This window comes from Phoca vitulina, unplaced genomic scaffold, assembly GCF_004348235.1.
Source record: "Phoca vitulina isolate PV1807 unplaced genomic scaffold, GSC_HSeal_1.0 scaffold133, whole genome shotgun sequence".
Taxonomy (NCBI): Eukaryota; Metazoa; Chordata; class Mammalia; order Carnivora; family Phocidae; genus Phoca; species Phoca vitulina.
The window spans coordinates 230,378-253,355 of record NW_022589836.1 but is presented as its reverse complement, the minus strand read 5'-3'; the positions used below and the strand labels follow the sequence as shown (position 1 = coordinate 253,355).

At 38.8% G+C, this 22,978-nt stretch overlaps 1 protein-coding gene across 2 annotated transcripts in view; it reads right to left on the bottom strand.

Moving 5' to 3' along the window:
- PFKFB1 (6-phosphofructo-2-kinase/fructose-2,6-biphosphatase 1) overlaps window positions 1–19,094 on the bottom strand; it is a 104,060-nt gene extending 84,966 nt beyond the window's left edge. Inside the window, exon 1 of one of the 2 annotated variants that reach the window (XM_032399178.1) lies at window positions 18,729–19,094. In XM_032399178.1, the coding sequence (XP_032255069.1) occupies window positions 18,729–18,825 (97 nt within the window). In that variant the 5' untranslated portion in view covers window positions 18,826–19,094. The remainder of the gene's footprint in view (window positions 1–18,728) is intronic. The other variant, XM_032399179.1, reaches the window with a different exon arrangement.
- Between the last annotated feature and the right edge of the window lie 3,884 nt (window positions 19,095–22,978).

Below are 22,978 nucleotides of genomic sequence, written 5' to 3'. Positions count from 1 at the left end.
ACCACTGGCCAGACTTATCCAAAAGAAAAGAGAAAGGACCCAAATTAATAAAATGATGAATGAAAGGGGAGAGATCACGACTAACACCAAGGAAATAGAAACAAGTATTAGAAATTATTATAAACGACTATATGCCAATAAACTGAGCAAACTGGATGAAATGGATGCCTTCCTGGAAACCTATAAGCTGCCAAGACTGAAACAGGAAGAAACTGACAACCTGAATAGGCCAATAACCAGTAACAAAATTGAAGCATCGATCAAAAACCTCCCAAAAAACAGGAGTCCAGGGCCTGATGGATTCCCTAGGGAATTCTAACAAACATTCAAAGAAGAAATAATACCTATTCTACTGAAGCTGTTTCAAAAAATAGAAACAGAAGGAAAACTTCCAAACTCATTCTATGAGGCCAGCATTACCTTAATCCCCAAACCAGGCAAAGACCCCATCAAAAAGGACAATTTCAGACTGATATCCCTGATGAATAAGGATTCCAAAATCCTCCACAAAATCCTAGCTAATAGGATCCAACAATACATTAAAAGGATCATCCACCACGACCAAGTGGGATTTATCCCCGCGATGCAAGGGTGGTTCAACATTCGCAAATCAATCAGTGTGATAGAACACATTAAGAAGAGGAGAGAGAAGAGCCATATGGTCCTCTCCATTGATGCAGAAAAGGTATTTGACAAAATACAGCATCCTTTCCTCATTAAAACTCTTCAGAGTATAGGAATAGAGGGAACATTCCTCAAGTTCATAAAATCCATTTATGAAAAACCCACAGCGAATATCATCCTCAATGGGGAAAAGCTGAGAGCATTTCCCTTAAGATCAGGAACACATCAAGGATGCCCACTCTCACCACTATTGTTCAACATAGTACTAGAAGTCCTAGCAACAGCAATCAGACAACAAAAAGAAATAAAAGGTATTCAAATTGGCAAAGAAGAAGTCAAACTCTCTCTTTTCACAGACGACATGATACTTTATGTGGAAAACCCAAACGACTCCACCCCCAAATGACTAGAACTCATCCAGCAATTCAGTAATGTGGCAGGATACAAAATCAATGCAAAGGGAGCAAGATGGCGGAGGAGTAGGTGACCTGGATTTCGTCTGGGCTCAGGAATTCAGCTGGATAGGGATCAAACCATTCTGAACACCTACAAACACAACAGGAGATCGAAGAAAAGAATAGCAACAACTCTCTGAACAGAAAAGCGACCACTTTCTGGAAGGTAGGACGTGTGGAGAAGTGAATCCGAGGTGAAATTTGGGAGGATAGACGGCGGGGGAGGGGGCCTCCGTCAGCCGCTACCGGCAAGTGATAGAGCCGGGGAGCACAAAATCGGAACTTTTAGAAGTCTGCTCCGCTGAGGGAGGTCGCTCCGGTGGCTAAGCTGGGGGTGGAACCCTCGTGGGACAGTGTGGTCTCAGGACCCTCGGGGTCACAGAAAGACCGGGGGTGCCTGAGTGCAGCAGAGTTCCCAGGTATTGGAGCGGGGAAGCAGGCTACAGAGACGGAGCCGAGGAGCGGGCTCTCAGCTCGGGGTTGCCATAGACCGTGATCCACGGCACAGTTGGGCCACTGCTCCTCCAGCAGGGACCAACAAGCGGCAGACCCGGGGAGACTCCCCATCCTCCCCCGGGAGGAGCAGCGCGGGAGCGCACCACAGGGATCTGCTGGGTTTGGGGACTCCACACAGGGTCGGGTGCCAGAGATATAAACAGTTGGTCACCGGCCGGGTGAGCACGGAGTGCGGCCAGAGACCAGGGAGATGGGAGTGACTGACTTCTTTTCTCTGGGGGCTCACTGAGGAGCGGGGCCTCGAGTTCTCGGCTCCTCTGGGGTGGAGATTGGGAGGCCACCATTTTCACTCTCAGCCTCCAAAGATGTACGGAAAGCTTGCAGGGAACAAAGGCTCCCGAGAGCAAACCCGAGCAGATTACTTAGCCTGGACCTGGCAAGGGTGGGGCAATTCCGCCTCCAGCAAAGACATTTGGGAACCACGGCAACAGGCCCCTTCCCCAGAAGATCAGCGAGAACAGCCAGCCAAGACCAAGTTTACCCATCAATGAGAACGGCAGAACTCCAGCGCTAGGAGAATACTGCACAAAGAATCCATGGCTTTTTTACCATGATTCTTTAGTCTTTCAAAGTTAATTTTTTTTTAAACTTTTTTTTTAAATTTTTCTTTTTCCCTTTTTCAACCAACATCTTATCAATCCCTTTTTTAAAAAACATTTTTATTTTTCATTTTTAGAGTCATATTCTATCCCTTCATAGTAGTTACCCGTATTTTTGGCATATCTATATGTTGTTCTCTCTTTAAAATTTAGAGATAGTTTCTTCTAACAGATCAAAATATACCCTAAATCTCTAGTGTATGGTTTTTTTCTACTCTCCTGCCTGATCACATTCTCTCCCTTTTTTCTTCTTTTTTTTTTAAATCCTCTTCTTTCTTTTTTCAAACAACTTCTTATCATTCCTTTTATAAAATTTTTTATAATTTTCATCTTTAGAGTCACATTCCATCCCTTCATCAGATCTACCCTTATTTTTGTACATATATAAGTTTTTCTTTCTTTAAAATTTTGGGAGGCACTTTCTTCTAACAGACCAAAAGACACCCAAAATCTAGTGTGTGGCACTGATCTATGTACCAGCCTGATCATATTTGATCATATTCTGTTTTTTTTTTTGTTTTGTTCTGTTTTTGTTTGTTTTTATCTTTTTCTTTCTTTTTTTTTTTTTTTCTTCTCTTTCCCTTTCTTTTCCCCCTGCTTCAGGTCTTTTCTGATTTGTTTGGAGTGTATTTTCTGGGGACATTGTTACCCTGTTAGCATTTAGTTCTCTCATTAATCTATTCTCCTCTGGACAAAATGAAAAGACGGAAAAAATCACCTCAACAAAAAGAACAAGAGGTAGTACCGACTGCCAGGGACCTACTCAATATGGACATTAGTACGATGTTGGATCTAGAGTTCAGAATCCTCTCTTTAAAGATACTAGCTAGGCTTGAATAAAGCATGGAAGTTATTAGAGAAATCCTTTCTGGAGAAATAAAAGAACTAAAATCTAACCAAGTCGAAATCAAAAAGGCTATTAATGAGGTGCAATCAAAATGGGGGCGCTAACTGCTAGGATAAATGAGGCAGAAGAGAGAATCAGTGATATAGAAGACTAAATGATGGAAAATAAAGAAGCTGAGAAAAAGAGAGATAAACAACTACTGGATCACGAAGGCAGAATTCAAGAGATAAACAATACCATAAGATGAAACATTAGAATAATTGGGATCCCAGAAGAAGAAGAAAGAGAGAGAGGGGCAGAACGTATATTGGAGCAAATTATAGCAGAGAACTTCCCTAATTTGGGGAAGGAAACAGGCATCAAAATCCAGGAAGTACAGAGAACCCCTCTCAAAATCAATAAAAATAAGTCAACACCCCGACATCTAATAGTAAAACTTACGAGTCTCAGAGACAAAGAGAAAATCCTGAAAGCAGCTCGGGAGAAGAGATCTGTAACCTACAATGGTAGAAACATTAGATTGGCAACAGACCTATCCACAGAGACCTGGCAGGCCAGAAAGGACTGGCAGGATATATTCAGAGCACTAAATGAGAAAAATATGCAGCCAAGAATACTATATCCAGCTAGGCTGTCATTGAAAATAGAAGGAGAGATAAAAAGCTTCCAGGACAAACAAAAACTAAAGGAATTTGCAAACACAAAACCAGCCCTACAAGAAATATTGAAAGGGGTCCTCTAAGCAAAGAGAGAGCCTAAAAGCAACATAGACCAGAAAGGGATCATCTAAGCAAAAGATCAACAAGGAAATAACGACTTTAAATGAAACACTGGACCAAATGGACTTCACAGACATATTCAGAACATTCCATCCCAAAGCAACGGAATACACATTCTTCTCTAGTGCCCATGGAACATTCTCCAGAATACATCACATTCTAGGTCATAAATCAGGTCTCAACTGGTACCAAAAGATTGGGATCATTCCCTGTCTATTTTCAGACCACAATGCTTTGAAACTAGAACTCAATCACAAGAGGAAAGTCAGAAAGAACTCAAATACATGGAGGCTAAAGAGCATCCTACTAAAGAATGAGTGGGTCAACCAGGAAATTAAAGAAGAATTAAAAAAATTCATGGAAACCAGGGCGCCTGGGTGGCTCAGTTGGTTAAGTGACTGCCTTCGGCTCAGGTCATGATCCCGGAGTCCCGGGATCGAGTCCCACATCGGGCTCCCAGCTCAGCGAGGAGCCTGCTTCTCCCTCTGACCCTGACCCTCCCCCCTCTCATGTACTCTCTCTCTCATTCTCGCTCTCTCAAATAAATAAATAAATCTTAAAAAAAAAAATTCATGGAAACCAATGAAAATGAAAACACAACTGTTCAAAATCTTTGGGATGCAGCAAAGGCAGTCCTAAGAGGAAAGTATATAGCAGTACAAGCCTTTCTCAAGAAACAAAGGTCTCAAATACACAACCTAACCCTACACCTAAAGGAGCTGGAGAAAGAACAGCAAATAAAGCCTAAACCCAGCAGCAGAAGAGAAATAATAAAGGTGAGAGAGAAATCAATGAAACAGAAACTAAAAGAACAGTAGAACAGATCAACGAAACTAGGAGCTGGTTCTTTGAAAGAATTAACAAGATTGATAAACCCCTGGCCAGACTTATCAAAAAGAAAAGAGAAAGGACCCAAATCAACAAAATCATGAATGAAAGAGGAGATATCACAACCAACACCAAAGAAATACAAAGAATTATAAGAACATATTATGAGCAACTCTATGCCAGCAAATTAGATAACCTGGAAGAAATGGATGCATTCCTAGAGATGTATCAACTACCAAAACTGAACCAGGAAGAAATAGAAAACCTGAACAGACCTATAACCACTAAGGAAATTGAAGCAGTCATCAAAAATCTCCCAACAAACAAAAGCCCAGGGCCAGATGGCTTCCCAGGGGAATTCTACCAAACATTTCAAGAAGAATGAATACCCATTCTTCTGAAACTGTTCCAAAAAATAGAAATGGAGGGAAAACATCCAAACTCATTTTATGAGGCCACCATTACCTTGATCCCAAAACCAGACAAAGACCCCATCAAAAAGGAGAATTACAGACCAATATCCCTGATGAACATGGATGCAAAAATTCTCACCAAAATACCAGCCAATAGGATCCAACAGTACATTAAAAGGATTATTCACCACGACCATGTGGGATTTATCCCTGGGCTGCAAGGTTGGTTCAACATCCCCAAATCAATCAACGTGATACAATACATTAACAAAAGAAAGAACAAGAATCATATGATCCTCTCAATAGATGCAGAAAAAGCATTTGACAAAGTACAGTATCCTTTCTTGATCAAAACTCTTCAGAGTATAGGGATAGAGGACACATACCTCAATATCATAAAAGCCATCTATGAAAAACCTACAGCGAATATCATTCTCAATGGGGAAAAACTGAGAGCTTTCCCCCTAAGGTCAGGAACGCAGCAGGGTTGTCCCCTATCACCACTGCTATTCAACATAGTATTAGAAGTCCTAGCCACAGCAATCAGACAACAAAAAGAAATGAAAGGCATCCGAATTGGCAAAGAAGAAGTCAAACTCTCACTCTTTGCAGATGATATGATACTTTATGTGGAAAATCCCAAAGACTCCACCCCAAAACTGCTAGAACTCATACAGGAATTCAGTAAAGTGGCAGGATATAACATCAATGCACAGAAATCAGTGGCATTCCTATACACCAACAACAAGACAGAAGAAAGGGAAATTAAGGAGTCGATCCCATTTACAATTGCACCCAAAACCATAAGATACCTAGGAATAAATCTAACCAAAGAGGCAAAGGATCTGTACTCACAAATTATAAAATACTCATGAAAAAATTGAGGAAGACACAAAGAAATGGAAAAACGTTCCATGCTCATAGATTGGAAGAACAAATATTGTGAAGATGTCAATGCTACCTAGAGCAATCTACACATTCAATGCAATCCTTTTCAAAATACCATCCACTTTTTTCAAAGAAATGGAACAAATAACCCTAAAATTTGTATGGAACCAGAAAAGACCCCGCATAGCCAGAAGAATGTTGAAAAAGAAAAGCAAAGCTAGTGGCATCACAATTCTGGACTTCAAGCTCTATTACAAAGCTGTCATCATCAAGACAGTATGGTACTGGCACAAAAACAGACACATAGATCAATGGAACAGAATAGAGAGCCCAGAAATGGACCCTCAGCTGTATGGTCAACTAATCTTTGACAAAGCAGGAAAGAATGTCCAATGGAAAAAATACAGTCTCTTCAACAAATGGTGTTGGGAAAATGGGACAGCCACATGCAGAAGAATGAAACTGGACCATTTCCTTACACCACACACAAAAATAGACTCCAAATGGTTGAAAGACCTAAATGTGAGACAGGAGTCCATCAAAATTCTAAAGGAGAACACAGGCAGCAACCTCTTCGACCTCAGCCAGAGCAACTTCTTCCTAGAAACATCGCCAAAGGCAAGGGAAGCAAGGGCAAAAATGAACTATTGGGACTTCATCAAGATAAAAAGCTGTTGCACAGCAAAGGAAACAGTCAACAAAACCAAAAGATAACTGACAAATGGGAGAAGATATTTGCAAAGGACATATCAGATAAAGGGCTAGTATCCAAAATCTATAAAGAACTTATCAAACTCAACACCCAAAGAAAAAATAATCCAATCAAGAAATGGGCAGAAGACATGAACAGACATTTTTCCAAAGAAGACATCCAAATGGCCAACAGACATGAAAAAGTGCTCAACATCGCTCGGCATCAGGGAAATCCAAATCAAAAACCTCAATGAGATACCACCTCACACCAGTCAGAATGGCTAAAATTAACAAGTCAGGAAATGACAGATGTTGGTGGGGATGCGGAGAAAGGGGAACCCTCCTACACTGTTGGTGGGAATGCAAGCTGGTGCAGCCACTCTGGAAAACAGTATGGAGGTTCCTCAAAAAGTTGAAAATAGAGCTTCCCTATGACCCAGCAATTGCACTACTGGGTATTTACCCCAAAGATACAAATGTAGGGATCCGAAGGGTTATGTGCACCCCGATGTTTATAGCAGCAATGTCCACAATAGCCAAACTGTGGAAAGAGCCAAGATGTCCATCGCCAGATGAATGGATAAAGAAGATGTGGTATATATATACAATGGAATATTATGCAGCCATCAAAAGGAATGAGATCTTGCCATTTGCAACGACGTGGATGGAACTGGAGGGTATTATGCTGAGCAAAATAAGTCAAACAGAGAAAGACACGTATCATATGACCTCACTGATATGAGGAATTCTTAATCTCAGGAAACAAACTGAGGGTTGCTGGAGTGGGGGGTGGGGCGGGAGGAATGGGGTGACTGGGTGATAAACACTGGGGAGGGTATGTGCTCTGGTGAGCGCTGTGAATTGTGCAAGACTGTTGAATCTCAGATCTGTACCTCTGAACCAAATAATGCAATATATGTTAAGAAAAAAAAAAAGAAGAAGATAGCAGGAGGGGAAGAATGAAGGGGGGAAATCAGAGGGGGAGACCAACCATGAGAGATGATGGACTCTGAAAAACAAACTGAGGGTTCTAGAGGGGAGGGGGGTGGGAGGATGGGTTAGCCTGGTGATGGGTATTAAAGAGGGCACATTCTGCATGGAGCACTGGGTGCTGTGCACAAACAATGTATCATGGAACACTACATCTAAAACTAATGATGTAATGTATGGTGATTAACATAACAATAAAAAAGTAAAAAAAAATCAATGCACAGAAATCAGTTGCTTTCTTATACACTAACAATGCAACTGTAGAAAGAGAAATTTGAGAAACGATTCCATTTACAATAGCACCAAAAACCATAAGATACCTCGGAATAAACATATCCAAAGAGATAAAGGATCTATACTCTAGGAACTACAAAACACTCATGAAAGAAATTGAAGAAGACACAAAAAGATGGAAAAATATTCCATGCGCATGGATCAGAAGAATAAACATTGTTAAAATGTCTATGCTACCCAGAGCAATCTATACCTTCAATGCCATCCTGATCAAAATTCCAATGACATTTTTCAAAGTGTTGGAACAAACAATCCTAAAATTTGTATGGAATCAGAAAAGACACTGAATCGCTAAGGAAATGTTGAAAACGAAAAACAAAGCTGGGGGCATCACGTTGCCCGATTTCAAGCTATATTATAAAGCAGTGATCACCAAGACAGCATTGTACTGGCACAAAAACAGACATATAGACCAATGGAACAGAACAGAGAGCCCAGATATGGACCCTCAACTCTATGGTCAAATAATCTTTGACAAAGCAGGGAAAAACATGCAATGGAAAAAGACAGTCTCTTCAATATATGGTGCTGGGAAAATTGGACAGCCACATGCAGAAGAATGAAACTCGACCATTCTCTAACACCACTCACAAAGATAAACTCAAAATGGATGAAAGACCTCAATGTGAGACAGGAATCCATCAAAATCCTAGAGGAGAACATAGGCAATAACCTCTTTGACATTGGCCACAGCAACTTCTTTCAAGATACATCTCCAAAAGCTAGAGAAACAAAAGCCGAAATGAACTTTTGGGACTTCATCAAGATCAAAAGCTTCTGCACAGCAAAGGAAACGGTCAAAAAACAAAGAGGCAACCCACAGAATGGGAGAAGATATTTGCAAATGACACTACAGATAAAGGGCTGGTATCCAAGATCTATAAAGAACTTCTCAAACTCAATACCCAAAGAACAAATAATCAAGTCAAAAAATGGGCAGAAGATATGAACAGACACTTCTCCGAAGAAGACATACAAATGGCTAACAGACACATGAAAAAATGTTCATCATCATTAGCCATCAGGGAAATTCAAATCAAAACCACATTGAGATACCACCTTACACCAGTTAGAATGGCAAAAATGGACAAGGTGAGAAAACAACAAATGTTGGAGAGGTTGTGGTGAAAGGGGAACCCTCTTACACTGTTGGTGGGAATGCAAGTTGGTACAGCCACTTTGGGAAACAGTGTGGAGGTTCCTCAAAAATTTAAAAATAGAGTTACCCTGTGACCCAGCAATTGCACTCCTGGGTATTTTCCCCAAAGACACAGATGTACTGAAAAGAAGGGCCATATGCACCCCAATGTTCATAGCAGCAATGTCTGCAATAGCCAAACCATGGAAAGACCCGAGATGCCCTTCAACAGATGAATGGATAAAGAAGATGTGGTCCATATATACCATGGAATATTACTCAGCCAATAGAAAGGATGAATACCCAACTTTTACATCAACATGGATGGGTCTGGAGGAGATTATGTTAAGTGAAATAAGTGAAGCAGAGAAAGTCAATTATCATATGGTTTCACTTAATGGTGGAACGTAAGGAATAGCATGGAGGACATTAGGAGAAGGAAGGGAAAAATGAAGGGGGGGAATCTGAGGGAGAGATGAACCATGAGAGACTATGGACTCTGAGAAACAAACAGGGTTCTAGAGGGGAGGGGGGAGGGGGGATTGGTTAGCCCAGTGATGGGTATTAAGGAGGGCAGGTACTGCATGGAGCACTTGGTGTTATATGAAAACAATGGATCATGGATCACCACATCAAAAACTAATGATGTATTGTATGGTGACTAACATAACATAATAAAATTTAAAAAAAAAGAAAGTAAAAAATATACATCATACAAAGTGCAACCAGAAGGAAGTTGGAGTTCCTATACTAATGTCAGAGAAAGTAGATGTTTAAAAACATTGCTAAACATATGTAAGGACACTTTATAAGGACAAAAGGGTCAATTCTTAAAGAATATATAATCATTATAAATATATAACCTTAAGAACAGAGCCCTAAATAGTTGGAGCAAAAACTGACAGAATTGAAGGAAGAAATTCAATGACAAAGGCTAGAGACTTTAATACTCCACTTTCAATAATGAATAGAACAACTACACATGAAATCAATAGAGAAACAGAAGACTTGCACAACACTATGCACAAAAGAGTCCTAACAGACATCTTTAAAACATTTCACCCAAAAACAGCAGAATACACATTCTTCTTAAGTGCACATTGAACATTCTCCAGGATAGATCATATTCTAAGCCATAAAACAAGCTTCTGTAAATTTAAAAGGATTCCATTCATATAAAGTATGTTCTCTAATCACAAGGGTGTGAAATTAGAAATTAATATCAGAGAGAACTTTGGGAAATTCAAAAATATGTGAACCAGAAGGAAGAATATAATAATTAAACAGAGAATAAGAAAGCATTAGAGAAAATCAACAAAACCAAAAGTTGGTTCTTTGAAAAGATTAACAAACACAACAAACCTTTAACTAGATTAACAACAGCAACAACAAAAAGCCCTCAAATTAAGAAATTCAGGAATGAAGGAGGGGTTATTACTATTGACCCTACAGAAATAAAAAGAGAATTATAAGGGAATACCATGAGCAGCTCTATACCAACACAATAGATGAGTTAGATAAATGGACAAATTATGACAGTGATACAAACTCCAAAACTGACTCAAAAAGAAATCTGATTTGATCTATAACAAGTAAAGTGATTGAATAAACAAAAAACTTGCTATGAAGATAAGTAATTCTTTTTTTTTGCTTTTTATTTTTTTAATTTTATTTTAAAATAGCTATGACCCAGCAATTGCACTACTGACACAGACACAGAAAGGATTAATACTTATCATTTACATCAACATGGGTGGAACTGGAGGGTACTATGCTGAGCAAAGTAAGTCAACCAGAAAAAGGCAATTATCTTATAGTTTTACTCATATGTGGAATATAAGAAACAGCACAGAGGATCATAGAAGAAGCGAGGGAAAACTGAATGGGAAGTCATCAGAGAGGGAGAAAAACCATGAAAGACTCTTAGCTGTAGGAAACAAACTGAGGGTTGCTGGAGGGGAGGTGGGTGGGGGGGATGGGGTAATTGGGTGATGGGCATTAAGGAGGGCATGTGACGTGATGAGCACTGGGTGTTATATGAAACTGATAAATTATTGAACACTACATCTATAACTAACAACTAAGTTGGCTAATTGAATTTAAATAAAAAATAAATGATATATAAAATTTTTAAAAAAGGAAACATCAATGAAACCAGGACATGGTTCTTTGAAAAAAATCAATAAAGTTGATAAACCTCTAGCCAGTCTTGTCAAGTAAAAAGGAGGAAGCATTCAAATAAACTCACAAATGAGAGAGAACTAACAACCAATACCACAGAAATACAAATAATCATTAGAGAATATTATGAAAAAAACTATATGCCAAAAATTGGACAAACTAGAGGAAATGATAAGTTCCTAGAAATATATAAACTACCACAACTGAAACAGGAAGAAATAGAAAACTTGAACAGAACAATAACCAGCATAGAAATTGAATCAGTAATTAAGAAACTCCAAACAAACAAAAGTCCAGGACCAGATGGCTTCACAGGTGAATTCTACCAAACATGGCCAAGAGATACATGAAAAGATGTTCATCATCACTTACCATCAGGAAATGCAAATCAAAACTACAATAAGATATCACCTCATACCTGTCAGCATGGTAAAATCAACAACAGAAGAAACATCATGTGTTCAAAAGGATGTGAAGAAAAAGAAATCCTCTTGCACTGTTTGTGGGAATGCAAACTGGTGCAGCCACTGTGGAGACAGTATGGAGATTCCTCCAAAAGTTAACAATGGAACTACCTTGTGATCCAGCAATGGAGCTAGTGGGTATTTAACCAAAGAATACAAGAGCACTAATTCAAAGGGATACATAAACTCCTATGTTTATAGCAGCATTATTACAATACCCATGGTATGAAAGCAACAGAATTATCCATTGATTGATGAATGGATAACGAAAATGTATTATATATTTATAAGAGAATATTATTCAGGCATAAAAATGAATAAAATCTTGCCATTTGCAATGATGTGGATGGAACTAAAGAACATACTGCTAAGAAAAATAAGTCAGTCATAGAAAGACTAATACCATATGATTTCATTCACATGTGGAATTTAAATAACAAAACAAGCAAAAGAAAAAACAGTAAGAGAGAGAGACAAAACAAGAAGCAGATTCTTAATTATAGAGAACAATCTGATGGTTACCAGAGTGGAGGAGGCTGGAGGGATGGGTGAAATAGGTGATGGAAATTAAGAAGTGCACTAGTTGTGATGAGCACAGGGTGAGGTATGGAAGTGTTGAATTACTATATTGTACATCTGAAACTAATATGACACTATATGTTAATTAACTGGAATTTAAATAAAAACTGAAAAAAACAAATAACTTTGGATTAGACATTGGTTTCTGGGATCTGATACTTAAAGCACAAGCAAGAAATGACAAAATAAATAATTAGACATTATCAAAATTAAATTTTTTTTTTTTTTTGCTTCAGAAGATACTATTAAGAAAGTGAAAAAGCAGCTCAGAATGGGAATAAATATTTGCAAATCATATATCTGGTAAGAGTCTAATTTTCAGAATATATGAACAACTCATACAAATCAACCTTAACAAAAAGACAAATAACCCTTGGGGCACCTGGATGGCATAGTCAGTTAAGTGTCTGATTCTTGGTTTCAGCTCAGGTCATGATCTCAGGGTCATGATCTCAGGGTTGCGAGATCAAGCCCCACATCAGGCTCTGCACTGAGTGCAGAGTCTGCTAAAGTTTCTCTCTCTCTCTCTCCCTCTGCCCCTCCCACCCGCTCATTTTCTCTCTCAAATAAATAAATAAATATTTTTAAAAAGACAAATAATCCAATTTAAAAATAGGCAAAGCATTTGAATAGACATTTCTCCAAAGAATATGTACAAATAGCCAATAAGTTTATGAAAAGATGTTCAACATCATAGTCATTAGTGAAATGCAAATGAGCATCATGAGATATCATTTCATATTCACTTAAGATGGGTATTATAAAAAATGGACAATAACAAGTGTTAGTGAAGATACAGAGAAATTAGAACCCTCATATGTTGCTTTTGGGGATGTAAAACTTTGAAAAACAGTTTGGCCACTTTGAAAAACAGTTTGACAGTTCCTTAAAGCATCATAGATTGAGTTATCAGATGACTCAGCAATTCTGCTCCTAGGTATATATCCAAGAGAAATGAAAACATATGTCCACACAAAAACTTGTACAACAATGTTCATGGCAGCATTATTCATAATTGCCAAAAGTGGAACCAGCCCAAATGTCCATCAATTTATGAGTAAACAAATGTGGTATAGCCATACAGTTGAATATCATTCAGTTATAAAAAGAAGTACCTACACATGATACAACATGGATTAGCCTTGCACACATTTTGCCCAATGAGAACAGGCAGGTACAAAAGGCTACATATTGTATGATTCCATTTGTATGAAATGTCCAAAACAGGCAAATCTATAGAGACAATAAACAGATTACTGTTTGCCAGGGGCTGAGGGGAAAGGGGATCTGGAATGACTCTAAAGGGTATAGGGTCTCTTTTGAGGCTGATGAAAATGTTCTGGAATTACTGGTGATGGTATACAACCATGTGAATATAATAAAAACCACTAAATTGTATATTTTAAAATGGTTTATTTCACATTATGTGAATTATATCTCTATCAAAAACAATTTTTTAGAAAGCATAGGAAAAGTTATACCAAGCAAATATTAAGCTAAATAAAAGTAATGTAATAATATCAGAAAAATATTTTTATTTTAGGGCAAAATGCCAAAGATACTAAATTACCAGAAATAATTTCCTTACACATTGATAAAGTATTAAATTCACCAGGAAGATATAACAGTTGTAAATTTTTTATAATTATTTACAAAGCATCAAAATTGACATAGTTACAAGGAGACAGTAACAAATTTTTCATATCAACAAGTAGACAACACCCCAGAAGACTGTAGAACATTTGAGCTAGATTAACAAACATGACTTAATTGAAGTATATACTACACTAAACCCAACTATAAAATGTGTATTTTTTCAAGTGCTTATGGAATGTTTACTAAAAGTGACCTTTTGTTGGTCCATAAGGCAAATCTAAATAGGTTTCAAAGAACTGAAATCACAGGAAGTTTGTTCCCTGACAAGAATGTAATCAAAATGGAAATGGCAAGGGCACTGATCTGTCAAGACCGAAGTTGGCCAACGGACTGGCACCAAATTCCTGCTGTGTCAGGCATTAACCCTTTAGTTGCTAAATGGAGATTAATAGGTCCCCACAGTCCTGAGTAAAGGGCTGAGGTGCCTAGGGCAAGGAGTAAGTGGTGGGGAAACTAAGAAAGCTGGGAACAGTGATTATTTACCAAATAATCTGGAAATATTTAAAAAAATCCTTATGTCCATACAATTATGCATCTGAGGAATATCAGTCCTATTTTTTTATCACCTCTATTTAGTAGGTAAATTATAGCATCAGATGCTTATACTCAAAAACAGGAAAGTCTGAAAATTAATGAGCAGAAGTTAAAAAGAAAAATCAAAAGAAAGTGAAAGAAATAGAATAATGGTAAGAAAAAACAGTTAAATAGAAAACAAAGATATAACAGAGATGTAAAAAGCCAAAAGTTGATTATTTTTAAAAACTTATAAAAGTGACAAACTTCTGGCAAGACTGATCAAGAGGAAAACGAGAAGATACCAATAAACAATATTAGAACAAAAGAGAGGACATAACTGCAAATGCAACATTTAAAAATCTGAATATAAGAACTTCAAGCAAATACATTTAAAAAGTGATCTGAGATAGAAAAATTCCTAGAAAACCATAACTTAATATTAACAAGTAGAAATAGCAAACTGGAATGATTCTATAACTATTTAAAAGATTGTATTAGTTAAAAATTTTCTTACAAAGAAGATAGTAGGCTCAGATGTTTTTATTTGGAAGTTGTGCCACCTTGTATAACCTCTGTCAGAAAACAGAATGAAAGGAAATCATTCCCACTTCATTTTATGCCACTAAAATCAAATAGAGAAACATGAGAACCATGGTAAAATTAGAAACCAAGCTCATTCATGAACAAAATACCAAATTCCTAAATAAAATATTAATGAACTAAATCCAGCAGTTTTTATTTATCCTAGGACTGCGAGATTAGTTCAACACAAGAAACATCTCCAATGTAATTCACATTAACAAATTAAAATAGAAAATTAACATGTCATCTCAAGAAATAGAGAAAATACATTTAATAAATTTCAAAGTTTACTCATTTAAGAAAATCCTACTGGCAAACTAAGAATAAACTGGAACTTTTTTTTTTTTTTAGAGAGATTTTATTTATTATTTGACAGAGAGATTGAGAAAGAGCAGGGGGAGAGGCAGGCAGAGGGAGAGGGAGAAGCAGACTCCCTGCCGAGCAGGGAGCCCCGATGTGGGACTCAATCCCAGGACCCTGAGATCCTGACCGGAGCCGAAGGCAGATGCTTAACCAACTGAGCCACCCAGGCACCTGGAACTTCTTTAACCTATTAAGTGAAATCTACAAAAAACTACTGCAAATTTACTCAATGGTGAAACTTTAAAAACATTCCCTTTAAAATTAGGATCAACATAACAATGCACACTATTAACATTTCTATTCAACACTGTACTTAAAATGGTGTGCTTTTGTTGGAGATGAGAGGTCCCAGGAGTGCAGTAATATAAGAAAAAGAGATACAAAAATATAAAGATGGGAGGTGAAAAAAGAGAATTGTCATTTACATATAAATTATCAAAATTAATAAGAAAGTTTATCAGGTTTTCTAGTTACAAATGCAATATACAAAAACTACAATTATATTCATATACATTAGCAATAAACTGCTATAAAATGTAATTTTCTAAAAAGGTATTGTTTACAATAGCAACAAGAAATAAAGGAATTTCTTATAATGATATGCAAGCCCCTTCAAATTATAAAACTTCACTTGAATAACATGAAAAGGTTTTAAATAGATGGAGAGACATACTGTGTTTACAGAAGACTCAATGTCACAGAGATTGATCTTAATTTGATCTTAAATTGATCTACAGATTGAATGTAATTCCAATCAAAATCCCAAAATTCTGTGTGTATGTGTGTGTGTATGTGTGTAACTTGAAAAGCTGAGTCCAAAATTTATGCAGACAAAAAATTTTACTGCAGTATTGTTCATAACCAAAAACTAGAAACTACCTAAATGTGCATCAACAGTTAGATGGAAAGGGGCGCCTGGGTGGCTCAGTCGGTTAAGCGGCTGCCTTCAGCTCAGGTCATGATCCCAGGGATCTGGGATGGAGTCCTGCATCATGCTCCCTGCTCAGTGGGGTGTCTGCTTCTCCCTTTGCCCCTCCCCCTACCCATGATCTCTCCCTCTCTCATGCACTTGCTCTCTCTCTCTCAAATAAATAAACAAAATCTTAAAAAAAAAAAAACCAGATGGATAAACCATGAGGTATTCACAAAATGTAGTACTACACAGCAAGGAGAATAAACAATATAACTACATGCAACAATAATATAGATGGCACACAAAACATAACACTGAATGAGAAAACAAGTCCAGATGGACATACACAGCTTTTCAGGCACTTTACACATGTTAATGCATTTAATTCTCAGAACAACATCATTGATTGTGTTCATCTCCTCACCCACTGCCCTTTTTGGAACCAGGCAGGTCTAGAGAGGATGCTCCAAGCAAAGGATGATTAAGATCTTTCAGTGGTAAATAGACTCCCCAGCAAGGGAGATGAGGCAGACATTTTCCAGGGCAGGATTTGGCAAACACTAAGTTTATTGTGTCTGCGGTCTGACATAATTCAATCAATCACTAATGAGCGACTGTCTTGTACACACAGAGCCCATGCTTGCCTATGGTGAGTAGTAGAGTTGAGTGGAAGTAGAGCATTAAACATCTGCTATGTGCCAGGTTCTGAGCTTGATGCTGAGGATATGATGGGCAGAAAGACCACGCACCCACCTTCTTGTTTAAATAATAACTAACATTTATGGAGCACTTACTATGAGCTGGACATTCTAAGCATTTTATATATTTTATTCTCTAATCTTCACGACAACACTATTATTCACTTCTTTTTACAGATGAAGAAATGGAAGCACAGGGAGGTAAAGAGACATGCCCAAAGTCACAGAGGCAGGAGGTGGCAGAGCTGGGATTCAAACCTAGGCAGTCTGGATCCAGACCTCTGAATCACTGAATCATCCCAACAACACAGTGTGAGAAATAGTTATTAGTTCTGTTTTGCAGCTAAGGAAAGAGAGGCTCAGAACTAAAGTGAGCACATATTTGTTTTGCACCCTCTATGTGACAGAGACTATATTAGGTGATTTATGTATATTATTTCTGCAACCTGAAGGACAGAGTTCATGGAAATATAAAGGTCCTAACTCTGGAGGACCCAGGTATGCAAAGACTGGCTTGCCTGCTTGTCAACTAAATCCAACAGCCCCTTGGAAAGAAATAAAGTGGTTCACTGGATGGCGGTGGGATGTAATTCTCAGTCTCATCCAGGCTCCTAGATCTCTAGATGAGTGAGTGAAACTGCTCGTGGAGAGAAGGAAAGAGAACAGGAGGCTGTTTTTTTTCTGCCTCTCCCTCTTCTTCCTCCATCTACATCTTGCATACTATACACCATATTTAATATCCTACATCTTCCTGTATTCTCTAAGCAACTACCTCTCCTCCCAATAGCACTGAGCCTAGACCTCCTCTAGCGTTAGCATAGTGGGAGCTTGGTCAGGTGGACCTCAAAATGTCTGGGTCCCACAGGCCACAGCTGTCTTATCTCTGCCCACCTCATGGTTCCTCAGGCCATAATCCTTGGGCTGGAAGCACCTTGGTCTACAACCGTCCCCTGTTATCTGTGGGAAATGGTATACTTCAGTGTTTTTTAAAAAAATATTTACAAGTTTTGTTTGCTTGTCTGTTTTCTTAAATTTTCAAAATGAATATTACACAGCAGGCTCTTCCTGAGAGGCTGTTTTCTCTCTCAAATTCCCAGAGTAGCAAAAGTGTCCATGTGTGCCAAGAAGGCAATGCAGGAGACAGGACACCCAGACTTTCCCAACTCAGACAGGTATAGACTTATTAGAAGAGGCTTGAGAAAAGGGAGGAGCAAAACTGACCAATGGCATGGTACTGTTGTGTATCCAGCACCTGTTCCCTGAGAAATTATGCCAGGAACCATTACCTTATTTCACCCAAGCACTATCAGACAGGACCAATTTCCAGACACTTCATTGAGGTCACCAAAATGAAACATTCTAGGCTAGCACTGAACAGTTCCAAACTAGCAATGTCAAATTTCAAACAGGAAGCATTTCAAATAAGCTCTGGATAAGAAAGGAAAAAAAGTGCCTAGTCAAAAATCCCTCTAAGATGGTCTTTACCTAATCCTCATTCTTTCTCTGTCCTTCATCTCTCTCTTTCTCTTATTCTTTCTCTATCTTTTCTGACATTATCCTTTTGTTGTTCTACAGTTACTTCATTCAGCTGCTTATCTAGTCCAACTTTCAGGTTGGGTTGGGGGTAGATGGGGGGGGCATGTCCTTTGCTCTTCTTCTACACCCACTCTACCACCACCACCTTGAAGCCCATGAAAGCAAATCACACTTACAGCCCCTCCTCTGCTGTAGCCGACTGCTGCCACTGCTGTGTGGAATCCAGATCTTCTGCAACCTGGTTTGGGTGAGTTCTCCCATCTCTCGAGACATCTTAGGTGTCGCAGCTAATGACACCACTGTCCACAAGGTACTAGGCCTCACTTCCTGTCTTACTAGCTGTCTCCTCTGTTAATGTGGCCACAGCAGCAGGTGGACAGAGTTGGGACAGGCAGGTGCACTGGGCTTCTGAGCCCTCTGGCAGCCTGTCTCCAGCCCCCTCTCCTCTTTCCTAGTCCTTGCCTGACTTGCCTGCCTCTGTGCCTGTATATACCAGTGGGGGCTTGGGTGCAGAGAGAGAGGTTGGGCAGAGGTCAGCAGAGGCCTCTGAACTCCAAGGGCTGTGTACATAGGAGATAAGTTGGAGCCCAGCAAGGAAGGCAGCCAGCAAGACAGCCTAGGTCTGGCCAGTTACTTCCCTCCAATGAAGACAGGACTAGTAGAACATGCAAATAAAAGACCAAAGATCATGTGCTTATATCCTGTGTGGGGTGGAAAAGGTAAAGGTGATGGAGGCAGGTCTCAGCCACTTTCACAGCTTTGAAATAAAAAAAAAAAAATGGGCCCAAGTATAATGTCAAGTTCTAACCCAGAAACAGAGATCCACATCAGAAATTCAAGGTTCTCAAGTACAAACAAAATCCCTACTGAAAAATGCACTTTTGAGCTAGCAATCAAAAACCAGAACTGGAAGTGGAAGGTTCATTGTCTCACTGTTTCCCCCCACCCAAAATGTTATTGCGACCGTTGTCTTCCCCTGAATTCTGCTGCCTTTCCTACCACAGGGCCTCTCCCTCCTAAAATGTGCTGCTTGGGGTCACTCTTGGGAGAGATGGGCACCATCTGATCATCTTTATGTTCTCCCCAGCCAAGGCTAAATAAATTAGAGTAAACCTGACACCTTGGGAAGAGAAGTAAATGTAGCCATTTCTGTGGGGAGAGATAGTAAGCACTGCACACATGGCTGCCAGCTGCCATTAGGTGCCCTAGGAAGAAAGGCCTCATGATCTGACTACAGTTCTTCATACCAAGCTGAGGAGATGGAGGCTTAGGGTGAAGGCTGCAGCAGGCTGAGTGTGGGGAGCAGGGAGCAATGACCTCAAAGTAGGACAAGTCCATAGGACAGAGCCATCCCACCCAGATGTGTCTACTTTACCTTCCCCCCTTCCCCTGGGGGGAAGAGCTCATGTAATGACACAGCGTACCTGGAATATGTCCAAGTGTACTCTTACTTCATTCTTTTGCAACATTCCCACCCCCTGATGAACCTCCAATGATTGGCTACAAGGAATCTCAACTTTCTTCCGTTGAACTGGGCTACACAGGAACAAACTTTTGGGTATAGAAATCTCTAATCCCTTTCCTCCAATGTTCTTGGCTGCACTTTGCCTTTTAAGAAGTTCCCTAAAAGTTTATTCTCAGTATCCTAGTCTATACAAAGGTTAGATTCCCTCTAGTTGTGTATAAATCAATCCAAACCTTCAATACATTTTGGAGCCTGCCCATCTAAATGAATTTACTGAGGCAGTGAATCACAGTGGTTAACAGCAATGGGCTGGGGAGCCATACTACCTGAATGGAATCCCACCTCTTCCCCCATTATGAGATCCTGGGCAGAAAACTTAAATTCACAGTGCCTCAGTTTTTTCATCTGATAAGAGTATCTACCCACTTAAAGTTGTTGAAAACTCAACGTGTTAATACACATAAAGCAACCTGGGAAATGTTCGAAATACATTAGTTAACACCTATTCCCTTTGTGAAGTAAATGATCAATCACCTCTTTGGCTAATCTGAAACTTCTAATGTAATGCTGGGTATACAAGAAACAATAAAGGGAATTTATAACATATAACAAAGGGTTAATATTTATAATAAAGAGCTCCTGCCAATCAATTAGAAAGGTAAATCTACTTTAACTTTTTTGGTTTTGTGATACAGAAGGCCCTAGAAATCATTTCACCTGATCTTCTCTGGTAAGAAAATGGAGGCCTAGAGAGGGGAAGTATTTTCCTAAGGCCCTATAGCAAACAAGTGCCCAAGTCAGAACACTGAGGACCTGGTTTTTCCCAGTCCAAGGCTTTTTTCTGTTAATTGATCAATTTAGCTTGACTTAAGAATGTGGTATTCCAAATTATCTCAGAACCTTTAGAGTTTTAGAACTAGACTTTGGAAGAGATACAACTCTCTTAATCCTAATAAGTCTCCTAATAAGTATTACTCTGCCAATGCTAATATTTTATTTTTCCTCAGCATTGGCTTTGCCAGCTACTGAGTTGTTTTTTTTCTTTTTCTGACATTGCAATATTGCCTTTTGTATATTTTTGTGTTACTTTTTTAATTGAAGTATAATTAACATACAGTGTTATATTAGTTTCAGGTGTACAGTATAATAATTCAATAATTCTATGCATTTCTCAGTACTCATCTAGATAAGTGTACTCTTAATCCCCTCTATCTATTCTACCCCTCCCCTCGTCAACCCCGCCCTGCAACCACCAGTTTGTTCTCGTGTTTAAGAGTGTGTTGTCTTTATTCTTCTTTGTTTGCTTCTTAAATTCCACAAATGAGTGAAATCACATATTTGTCTTTCTCTGACTGACTTACTTCACTTATCATAATACTTTCTAGCTCCATCTATGTCATTGCAAATGGCAAGATCTCCTTCTCTTTATGCCTGAGTAGTATTCCATTATATGTGTAGGGGTGTGTGTGTATGTGTGTATGTGTGTATAGTGTGTGTGTGTGTGTGTGTGTGTATCTATATCTCTATATATGTATCAGATCCATTCATCTATTGATAGACACTTGGGCTGCACCTTAGCTTTGTAAATAAGGCTGCAATAAACATAGGGGTGCATTTGAGTTAGTATTTTAATTTTATTTGGGTAAATACTCAGTAGTGGAATTGCTGGATCATATGGTATTTCTACTTCTATTTTTAATTTTTTGAGGAACCTCCATACTGTTTTTCACAGAGGTCCCATCAATTTGCATTCCCACTAACAGTGTATGAAGGTTCCTTTTTTTCCCCCCACATCCTTGCCAACACTAGTTATTTCTTGTGTTTTTTATTTTATCCATTCTGATAGATCTAAGGTAATATCTCACTTTGATTTGCAATGCTAATAATCTTAATAATAACCCTTTACATGTAAGTTTTCCATTGCCCACAAAGTAACAACATATTCCATATCCTAGTTGCTCCTTACAAACATTCTCACTAGTTTCTTAGGGTAACTAAGGTCTAGGGAAGGGAAGTAGCTTGTCCAAGGTAATTGAGCCAGTCACATGAACCCCCTTCTATGTTTATAGTTTTGTCCTCATGACCCTGCCAAGAGGCAGAGAGATAATTTTAGCAGCAGGAAATCTGAGATAGGAGGCTAGCAAGCTATTGGCAAGGTCTGAAAGGGTAAACCTGGGGTCCAGGCTTGAAAACCCAAGTTAAAATTGCCTGGAACTGGAACTAGCTAGCTGGTTGTTTGTTGTTGTTATTGTTGTGTTGTTTTATTTTGCTTTTGTGGTTATGTGTGTGTTTATCTGGGTTTTTTTGTTTGTTTACCTCTGTTACCAACTTTGATCCTAGAAGCAGGAGAACTAGAACTAAACAAGCTTTATGGAAAGGTCTCAGAATGGCTGTTCTAAATCAAGCCCCAACCTAATTCTCCAGCCATGTCTCTCTTTAGACCCCCATGCTTAAACTGCACTGGCTGACTCACTGAGTCCCCAAACATAACATATACTTTTTTACCTCTGGACCTTTGCTCTACCTGAAATGCCTTCTCTTTCCTTCCATCCTCAATGAAATCTGACTCACTCTTCAAGAACTGGTTCAATGTTGCCTCCTCTGGGAAACTTTCCCTGTAACCTGAGACAGGCATTACCTTTAGTTTTCATATTGTCTATATGATTCCATTTATCTGAGCAAGTATCCACCAGTTTTTACTGGTGTACTTCCTTACTAGACTGTGAGTTCCTTGAGGATGGGGACTAGACCTCAATTATCTGAGATCAGTGTTTCCAGTGTCCAGCTCAGGTGCTGGCAAAGAGGAGACACTTGCTCAATGAGTATTTGTACAATCTATCTCTCTGCCCTAAATGAGATGAACATATAGACAAATAATCCCCCATTCAGAAAGTTAAATATTATAACTGAGATCTATGCAGGGAACTGGGTGGGCAAACTAACTAGGTCTGAAAGTAGAAG